The 10,659-nt window shown below is 50.0% G+C and overlaps 1 protein-coding gene across 1 annotated transcript in view; it reads right to left on the bottom strand.

Annotated features, from left to right (window-relative positions):
• Nucleotides 1-450: 450 nt before the first annotated feature.
• The window catches only part of MDGA1 (MAM domain containing glycosylphosphatidylinositol anchor 1), a 147,988-nt gene continuing 137,779 nt past the window's right edge, over nt 451-10,659 (bottom strand). Inside the window, exon 17 of the mRNA XM_059841385.1 lies at nt 451-9,928. Within this exon, the coding sequence (XP_059697368.1) occupies nt 9,837-9,928 (92 nt within the window). The 3' untranslated portion in view covers nt 451-9,836. The remainder of the gene's footprint in view (nt 9,929-10,659) is intronic.

Genomic DNA, 10,659 nt, shown 5'->3' with positions numbered 1-10,659 from the left:
GCCAGGAAAAGGGGTCCTGGCACTACACTGATAGCCCAGAGCAGTTGGCTTGTTTCACACCTACTAGTTTTGGAGCTGCTGCCTTGGCTCATCTTCTTGTGGGAGAAGTCAAGAGCAAAGGACAAACTAGTCAGTTTTGAGTGGTGTCATCAGAAGCCAGCAGCCTCAACAGCTGCAGGTCTGGGATGGGAAGGAGAGGTTTAGAAAAGGCAGGAGGAGCTGGCATGTCCTATGCCCAGCCCCTGTGCTGGGGTTTGAGCAAATCTGAGAAGCCTTCCCCAGGGACTTCTAATTAGGTATTTTGGGAAAGACTCAGGGTCAAACACTGGCATATGCCTCAGTGCTGGGCAGCAATACAAGTTCCTCCCTGTCCCAGCCACTGTGAGCACCATTTGCAGGCTGCACCTTGTCACCCCAACCCCACAGAGAGGGACACACAGGCTCACCCACTCGAGTACTGCAGCTTTATTTGAATGAAACAATCCACGCTGAGAGTCTGTAGGTTACACGGCGGGTGCACTGGGGCTGGGGGGAGGTGGTAGATGAGGCAATGCTTATAAAACATCTCACCCTGTTTAAAAGGTTCAGTTCAGTCCCTTTGTCTTTTGTGCTTTTAACGATGTGGACAGCTTGGCATCATGGTGGCAAGAGGGTCCCAGCTCCACTCAGTGGTGGCGATGGCACTCTATGGGATGTGGAGTGGGGATGGGACAAGACATGGTGGCAATGAGGGAGGTGGGTGGAGATGAGGCTCTGTCCCAGGATCCTCACCTAGGACACTGATAGCAAAAAACCCAAGAGACACCAGAGGACCCCCCTCCCTCCTCCACAGTATCCCCACACACATGGACTTTGTCACTCCATTTGGGGCTGTTTCCAAACACTTCTGTCAGGTCAACCAACACTTTCCTACTGGCCTTGGTGACCTGGACGTGTGAGGTGATGCAGTCCCACTGGAACTAGATCCCACTGAAGTGGCTCACTGTTTGGCCTGAGCTGGTTCTCCCTGCACCCCAGAAGTAGAGGACGGGATTTTGGTGTGATCCCCTTCAATGGGATCCAGGGATGAAGTCTGCTGCTGTCTCTCCAGGCTGGAAATGAAACACTCAGTGAGGGTAAGTAAGGAGCAGGGGGATGGAGTGAGAAAGAGTGTGGAAATCGCTGTCTGATGCTCACTTCTGGCCAAAGGCAGATGCCACAGTTGTTTCCCCATGAGACAGTTGTATCTTGGATGATGGCCCCTTTCCTCTGCTGTGCGTATTGTGATACAGGCAGGATGGTTCTGACTGGGGAAAAGGACCCAAGCAAAACCATGCTGGCACTAAAGTTCCCATTCCATCTAGAGATTAGAGATTGTCTCCATGCTGTCAGGCAAGGGCTGTGACTAAAACCACAAAGAAGAACCATGTATCTGCAGCATTCACAGCTTTTAGGGAATGTCTTGAGATGAACGCATGCTGTGGAACCCCCTGCTGTGGAATGAGATGGTACATCTAGAAGATCCCAAAAACTGGAAAACAGGCCAAACTCATCTATTTGAAAGCACTGACACTTTACCCAGCTTTAACACTAACAATTACATAAATGTGCTGAGAAGCTGGGGATGGGCAGCCGAGACGAACAAAGTTTGACAAGAGGAAAAGGTCACCTCCAGCAAACTCTGAGAGAGCCTTCTTGTCTCAGGATGCTACATGCATAGGAAAGCTTCTTTGCTCCAAGTCTGTAAATACCTTTCCTCATCAGCATCTGAATTTTCCCAGGGAAATGTCTAGTGCTCACCAGTCCCTTGCTCAGTCCCTGTGTGGTACGTGCTGCCACCCATACAAAAGACCAAACACAAGTCCCGTCAATGCCTGTGGCATTTCATAGACAGAATGGTATCTATATTCTCCTCTCAGCACAATCTAGGTGCTGCCTGAGCGGACCATGCTGCTACAGCATGGCTGTCACTCTGTTTACTCACACCCACAGTTGGTTCTTGAGAACAAGGCCCAGTGAGACACAATATACCAAATGCCCCACCTTTGAAGGTACTCTGAGCTAGAACATGGACTGTGGGGAAGGGAAAGGTGGGGACTCCACCAGTAAAAGGGGCCCTCTCTCCTCCCTGCTGCATTTCTGGCAGTTGCAACACACCCACCCCTCAGCTTTTAGCTTTGATTCCTCTACAAGCTGCTAAGATAAACACCTTACCAGCGCCAGACCTACAGTGCAAGAAACACCTGGGAACAGCTTCATCTCAGCACCCCATTGCTTATCAGGGTCACCAAAAGAAAACCTGTTGGTGCCTGCCTGCAGAGGCTGCAATGCAGAAGAGGAAGAGGGGTTGCACTTGCTCTTGGCTAGTTTGGGCTCAGCCTTGAGCTGCTGGAATGCTGAGAACAAAGGAGGTGCAGCTCACTCAGCGGCCGAGCAGGACTGCTGACATCTGGCAGGTTCCAGCCCCTACCCAGGACCTGCCTTTGCTGATGAATTGAGGCTTGCTGTAGTTGTGGAACTTCTGAAGATCCTGGAGCATCTTTCTGTTGTAACAGCTGGGCTTTACACAACTGGAAGCCACTTCACTGCCAAAACGGCAGGACCAGAGCCCATCTCCCCAGCCAAAGCAGATCCCCACTGGCTCACAGCAGCAGCAGCAGCAGGGGGGCTTTCATCTTCCTACAGACTTGGCTGGCAGACAGGACAGATGCACATGGCTGGCAGAGCAGACAGGTACCCTTCACTTGGCTCAAAGCTTCAGGCAAGGGCCCAGCCATTACAGCATAAGGCACATCCATCACTATGAGCTCTGGGCACTGGCACTGCCTGGGGACTGGCACTGTATGACAGCTGTCCAGCTGGCCCTATCTTATACTAAATTTAGGCCATCCTGGGGGTAAAAATTCCCACTCTAATTCAAACATTCATAGCCTGATTTCCTTTTAGAACAATAGTTAGTGGAAGCACAAAATTTTGTCTCATTCTACAGGAACAAATTGTTTATAGGCCGTAGCAAATGTCAGCAAAACCTGGATTTACCACAGACTTGCACAGGTCTCTACAAAAATATCTAATCACCCAGCTCTACCTTTGCAACAGTAAAGACAGCATCTCTCCCTTTCCCTTGTTCTCTGTCCCATGCTGGAAAACCCTCACCAGAAAGGCAGCAGAGGGAAGGACAGTGCTCACAAGGTGGGACCAGCCCTTTGCAGCTTTCCTCAGTGATCACCCGTGGGAGGACAGTGGCTTGCCTGGCTTCTTCATGTGCTGAGGATCTGGAGCATTTTACTAGTGCATTTTACTGGGAAATCTGGTCTCAGGATTTTCTTTAGTCTCCTTGCCCAGCATCTGAGCAGCCTCAGGTCAGAGCCTGCTGCCTGCCCTCAGTGAAACAAGGGACAGTGCACTGTGGAGCTCATCTTTCCCCTCTCCTCTTCCAGAGAACACAGACAAGTTCTGTTCCATCCTTTCAGCCATGCATGGGACTGTTTGTGAGCCTCCTGTGCTCTGACGAAGCCAGGACATGACCCACACTAGGTCCCTGATGGAACCAACACATGCCCTGAAGTGCTCCTGCTCCACCACCACCATCCAGGCAGCCCCACCAGCACCTCAGGCTTTGCCAGGGCTGCAGGGAGCAAGATGGAGAAGGTGCCAGAGCAGATCCAGGTGATCTGGACCAAGCCCCATTCCCTGCAGCACAGGGACACAGTAAGTCCTGCTGACTTTGCTGTCTCTGGAGGTCTCTCTCTCTTTCAGAAAGGATGCCCGACAGCAGAGCCACTGAGCATGCACCTGAATCACAGCCCAGGGTCTGGGTGTGAAACACACATCTCAGACAAAATGGAGTGGGATGGCACTGCTTTTCCATGGCCAAGAGGTTGTCCTGCAGATGGCAGTTGCCTGCAAGTTGCATCCTCTCCCTCTCTGGAATGGTGGGTTGGTCAAAAGTGGCCCTGGGCTGTCCCACAGTGCTCCTTGGGGTGTTTAAAGCCTCCAGGGCACAAGTGGTCTGACATGACCATACCAAACTATAAGTAACCATCAGAAGACCCCAAAATCCCCTGTGGTGGGCTGGGTGATGGCAGATGGTCAGCCAAACCAACATGTGCCTTAATCCCAAGGGAAGAACTGAAAACACCTATGGACCACAGCCATCATTTGGGATGCTGGATGTACCAAGGCCTTTCAGCTCCCTGCTGGAAACCAACAGCTGCCAGTTATTACCATTTGATCAGGTTAAAATGCAATATCCACAGCTCTCCAGGACTTTTCTTCTGTAAAAGCCTTTTGTCTCAGGATGAGCAGCTATCAGTTGGGCTAAAGCAAATACAAATTAAGGCAACAGCCTGCAGAGGGTCCTGCTGTTGCACACTTGTTGTTATGAACAGGGGTGCACCCCCATTGAGGGCAGCCTGGAAAAGACAACATACCAGGGCAGTTTAAAGAGAGGCCTTTCCCAAAGCTAGGAGTGCCAGGAGGCCTATCCTTTGCACAAGAAATACTCACAATGCAACTGCTTGTCATCATTGCAAAGCAGGGTCCTTCTCCCTGGGTGCCAGAGCTGGGCATAGCAGGGGCACTGGCACCGTGTCCCACCACGCCCAGCTCGAGGCACAGAGCCCATGTGATAGGCTCCAGTGATATGCCACAGATATGTTCCTCTGTGCCACTGCTAGGACACCCAAAGGCACCCAGGAGGAAAGGAGTGCTGCAGCATTTCCAGAGAAAAACGGATATCTGCGTGGTGCTGACAGACAAAGGTGACTAAAACAGCAACATCCTGAAGCAGCAGCAGCTTCCTGAGCTCTCTGATTTAACAAAAAGGTTTGTCTCTCCAAGTGGGAGGAGGTAACACCATTTACTCCATGGAGGAGGGAAAATGCCCTGGTTCCTTTGCCTGTCCCTGCCTGGGGCAGCATGAGGACCCCCGGGCAATTCCCATAGATAAAATTCCCTGCCTCAGCCTCGCTGAGAGCTAATGGGGAGCAGGCCTTGCTCCTGACAGCACCTTGATGGGACGACTTCATGCTGGAGACAAGGCTCAGGGCTGTGGTGGAGGGATGCTTCTCCCACCAGCACCAGTGACTGTCCCCCCCAGGCTGAGAAGCACCCGGCACCAACCCAAAAGCCGGGCCCTTCTTGGCACAGAGTGACAGGAACAGGCTGAGGAGGAGAAATCCAGCCTCTGCTCTCCCTTTGGTAGTAAAGCAAATTTTTTGTAATTCTGGAGTAGTGCACCCAAAGGATTTCGTATAGATAGAAATTAAATTTCAATACTTTGGATAGCAATAGGGAATAAAATACGATTTGTATCATGTTTACTAAACTCATTCTCATATCTCTAAATTATTTTTGCAAAAAAATTACCAGCTTAAATATCTGAAGCTCCCCCCCCACCCCTAATTTTTCCCTGATTGCTGCCATATTTCTTTCCAGAAGAAAACCAGTTCCCAGAAGAAGGGCTCCCTATCACTGTTGCTACAGCTGTTCTCCAGGCAGCACACTGTGCAGCTCTGCTGGAGCAGCTCTGCACGCCTGCCAATCACAGAATCCCAGAATATGCTGAGCTGAAAGGGACCCACAAGCAGTTCCCAAACCATTTGTGCACTATGCAAAGTTTTTCATATACATGAAACAATTTTTCACTCTCATACAGCTGGGAAGAGTTGCACTCAGGTGTTCCTAATTACTTAACTCCAGATCAAATGGAACATATTAGGTCCATCACTTTCCAGTGGCTGATCTTTGTGGAAGAAAAATAGTCTATTATTATTACCAGCCAGGAACTGCATTTCAGGGCAAGCAGCAGGAATTGATGTTCATATTGTTAAAAGCCATGGATTAAAGTTCTGTTGATGACCTGCTATTTGGACTTGCACTGAACTGTAGAAAATTAAAACTAAAAAGTATATTTTTCAGAAGACGATGAACAACTACAAAAAGAGGTTTAAAATGTAAGTTTCTTTGTAAGCCCCACTTGTAACCACACAGCAGCATTCACTACTTCTAATATCTACAACTTATACCCAGGAGCCTGCACACTCACATATTTTCTGTTCTACACCCTGAAAAAAAAAGAAATTGAGTATATATCGGCTAACACCCACACAGCATTCTTCCTAATGTATTTCTACAACTACCAAGCAGAGGTCTCCTTGTAAATAAAAGCAGTCTCTTAAATTTATATTGCACTTTTCTTCTGCAGGGACTTTCATACTATATACAGGAATAATATCCACCATTGCTGAAATGCAGCCACTTCTGGAGTGGAATAAAGCAGCTACTTCATAGGCACAGAGCAACATAAAACATCAGGAAGAGAAACATAACATTGGGACTGCAACAGATATTTAAGAAGACAGACAGTAATTAAGCTTAAGGACTGTAATTTAGCCAGAACAGTGTGAAAAATGTGAAAGGATCTTTAATTGGAAGGGGTAAGGAGCATGGCTTTACATCTCACCAGGAATGCATTACCTCCACAAGGAGACTTGCCTCTCAAGCTTGGGGGTAGTAAACCACAAGTACCACTACCCTCAAAGAAGAGGGACCCTGCCTACCTTCCACCCCATCACTGCACAGCTTCCCATCCTTGCTGCTGAAGTGCCTCTTTCCCCTGATACCATCTCTCAGCACATCTGCCAGGGAAATGAAGTCTCTCCTGTTGTCCTCAGTACTTCTGAGAAGCAGGGGCACTTGGGTTAATGACTCTTCCCCAAGCTCACCACCAGCTGCTTTCTAGCCAGAGATCAAAGAGCAGAGGTCAAAGTGGGAAGGGGCTTCCTGAGACTTTTACTGAAGCTGAAGTTCACCTGACAGCAGGAGAAGGCTTCACCTCTGGCTGGGACAACCTCCTTGCTCTGCCCTGCACCTACAGCCACCAAAGGGCTTCTTGCCCCCTGTGCCATGGATTGGTGTGGTGAGGCTCTTACATCTTTCCTTGCAGGGGCTGGCAACAGGGCATGGACTCTCTCCCTGCAGGCATCCCTTTCTAAAAGTGTGGTGCCCTTTTGCTGATACTTGCCTCATGGGGAATGCTTTGTCCATCACCCTGAACCTTCAGGCTGCACCTCCCCAGCCCCACAGCACCTCTGATGCCCACTAAACACCAGCAAAACCTGGGTGCTTGTGCAACCTGGGCTGAGCAGTCTGTAGAAGCAAACTCTCAAGGCCTCTACCTCAGAGCTCAGAAGGTGAGATGGTTGCCCTGGGCTATCTCTTGCCAATGGGGAAGCACTCCTGTCTCCACCTCCTGCCCAGCAGAAGCCTCCTGCAACCAGCAATGCAACACAAATGTTTTGCTGCTGGCAGATCAGGAGCCATTGTGAAGCTCCCAAGTGCCCCTGGAAAGCACAGTCTCTCTCCTAGGAGTGAAAATGGACTCTTACCAGGAGCAGGGTGATGACTTCTGACCTCCAACAAGCACAGAGGAAAAGAAGAGCACAGGGCTGAAAGAGCTCAGCCTAAAAAGGCAGCCCCGGCTGCCCATGAAAATGGCAACAGACAGCAAGACACAGAACTGCTGTTGGCACCCACTGCATCCCATGACACTGCCTGGCCCTGGGCAACAGCCTTGGCTTTCCTGGTCAAATGTGCACTGTGATTGAGGTCTGGGCTCTGCAGGGAGGAGTGGAGACAGAAAAGACACAGTCTCAATTCCTGGAAATGGAGAAAAGCAGAATGAGCTGGGGAGACCTGTATCATGCCCTCCCACTGTCTTGCAAGGCCTCCTATGAAGAAGGTCCCCTTGTCCCTCAGAGCTGACATCCTTTCTCTCTCTGATGGTGGCTGGATCTGCTGGGAGTTAAGAGCTTTCCCCCTCCATCAGTGAAGGCAATGAGGCCCCAGCCATGGTGGGAAGCTGAGCAATGCAGGAGGCAGCTAATGCATTCAGGTGATTTCAGACAAACATGGCTGTCTTCGAGAAGCTGATATATTAATCAGAAAGGGGTAAGGTGCCATGGGTACTGGGTCTTCAGTGAAACAGCTATCTTATCTGTGGTGCTCCAGATAAGGATTTTGGATGGGGTATTCCTTAGGAGGAAGAGTCACACTTAATTAATTGCGAGTGTGGGCTAGTAAACCCCAGTTCACAGCCTTGTGGGGCTAACTCTGTCCTGTGCAGGGAGGTAAGTCATGACAGAGCTGCCTCCAGATGCAACAACACTATCACAGCTCCTGTTTGGCTGGTGCAGGGCAAATCCTTCTGGAAGTTCATCTGGAGCAGCATGTGCCTCCACCTTGAGGAGGTCGGGCCAGACCTGCTACAGGTCTGCAGCAGAGAGAAACAGCAGCTTCACCCACTCATGATATCGTCAAGAATAAGGTGAATTTCCCCCATCCCTGCTCCCTTGTTCCTCAGTGGCAAGCAACACCATAGCTCAGCACAAGCCCCTCTTTCAGGCCAACTTCCTGCCTGCATCCTTCTTGGAGCAGCTTCTTGCCTCTTCCACCTTTCAGCTTCTCTGCCCACTGCCCTGGCAGTGGAAATTGAGTGCCTGTGTGGCTGCATGTGCTGACAAAACTCAGCAACCTCAGCCCTGAGCCGTGATGCTGTTGCCACCATTTGCCCACACTGTAGTGAATGCACTGTGCATGTAAAAGGCCTTGGGAGGTGAGAGGGCAGCACTGGAACTGCCTGAACTGCCAGCCCAGGGGCTGGGTCATGAGCAGAGGACTTGCTGCCTGGATAAAGAACATTTAAATGCCTGACTCTTCCCATAATCCAGAAAACTTGAGGTGGAGGAAGTAATGGAATAAAAAACAAAATAAATAGGTAACAAAATACAGGCAGAGAAGCAATTGTGGGTTTAGGGCTGAGGCAGCTGCCATCCCAATATTCACAGGGGAAGCCAATGTGCAACTGCTCCACCCTTCCAGTTCCATCCCATCACACTCCACCCCTCAACCCCAGAGAGACCAGATTTTCTGTCTGCAGCTCAGACCTGATCCCTATCCAGCAAGAGTGCTGAGAGACAGAAAGAGGCTCTTGGAGGCCCGTGCTGCAGCTGGATCCAGACAGGACTGCACCACTCAGCGTGGTCCATGTCATCGGTCCCTTCCTTGCTCCATCTTCTTCAGGGCAGGGCATGAGGAGAAGCACAGAGCTGTGGGGAAAGGCCAAAGCAAACCACACCGGGGGCAATTAAGTACATGAGAGCCTGGGAGACGTGGATGGATGGAGACACTGAAGCACATGCGGTGCGAGGAAAGGCGCTCCGGCCGCCGGCATGCCGGGCGGCTGCTGCCCCACAGACAAGGCCGGTGCTACTGCAGGGAGCTGAAGCCGGAGCGGGGCAGCCCCAGCCAGTGGGAAAGCATGAGGAGACAAGGGGAGTACTGCAGGGTATCATCCACTAAGCTGTGGGCTCTGCAGCAAAGAAGGTAACTGTTCTGGTAGAAATTTGTGCTTTAATATATTTTTGTTTGTTTGTTTAAAACAAGTTTGCACTTCCCTGAGGAAGCCCTGTTCGACATTCCCAAGGAAACATGGGTGTGTTTTTTTTCTTCTTTCATTTGCTCTTCACATTTCTTCATTCCCATTTTTTTGTGTTTCATTCCTTCTTTTCTCCATGTGTTTCTTTCCTTCCTCTCTCTCTCTCACTGTCTCTCGTGCACGTGCTTTTTAAAAAAAGTTTTGTCTTTATTTTTAAATTTTGTTCTAGACATTATGACTTTCTCAAGGAGTGCTCCAGTTCTGAACCAGATCCCTTTGCATGGTCATGCCTGTCAGTCTTTGGTAACATATGGACACTTTGGTGTGCCAGTGAGGAGGGGAGGAAGAGGAGCAGAGGTGGCTGAGTAGGAAAGGAGCAGGAATGTCTTGGTCCGAAGACAGGAGCGCTCGCTTGCCATCATCTGAGCAGCACGTAAAGGAAGAAAGTCAATGGGCCACAAAGCCAAGGGCTGTGCAGGGCTGGGACACCACTTCCTGGAAGAGCAACAGCTGCCAGCCGAGAAGGGAGAAAGAGAATTAGTGATGGGACAGATACAGACCTCATCAAACGAGCTACATCTATGTTCTTCTCCCACCCCGAAGGACAGAGTTTCCTGACCTTTTGGAAGATACTTTGACCCTTTCCTGGACGTTCTCAAGGTTCCCCAAAACGAACTTTGGAAAAAAGGTTGAGTTTTAGACTCTTTTGCAATCCAATCCTTTCTTCCCCAGAACTTTCAGCCTGAGTCAAACACAGGCTCTCACTGTGTTATGGTTATATCCTAGGCTAAAAGAGACCTTTAACTGCATCGAAAATTTTGAAAATTTTATAGTCCTCTGACTTTTGTTTCCCTCTTCTCTGGAGTTAAGAAAACTGCTAGAAGTGACTCTTACTCTGAAGGTTTTCTTGCTTCAAAAATAAACAAACGAAACTGAACCTTGCTCTCAAGTGCCTGTCTGGCTCTGGTTTGCAGACCCTGAACATCTGATCTCTGGCCCACCTGGGGCATGCTGTCAAGGGCACAGGCAGGACTAGGGCAGAGGGCACACCAGGGATTCCCACCCAATGCCTATGCACACACCTCGCCGTGGCTTCAATCCGTGGTGCACCCTACTGACAATGGAGTTGTCTCCATTACTGCAGTGCTGGCATCAGTTTATGTGGGTGGACTGGAAAGGGGCTGGTGGGATCTAGCCTGGTGGTGCCTCTCTGCTCAGATGGCAAAGGAAAAAAAGCACAG

The sequence above is a fragment of the Haemorhous mexicanus genome, chromosome 3, assembly GCF_027477595.1.
Source record: "Haemorhous mexicanus isolate bHaeMex1 chromosome 3, bHaeMex1.pri, whole genome shotgun sequence".
Lineage (NCBI taxonomy): Eukaryota > Metazoa > Chordata > Aves > Passeriformes > Fringillidae > Haemorhous > Haemorhous mexicanus.
This window is presented reverse-complemented; position numbering and strand designations above follow the sequence as displayed.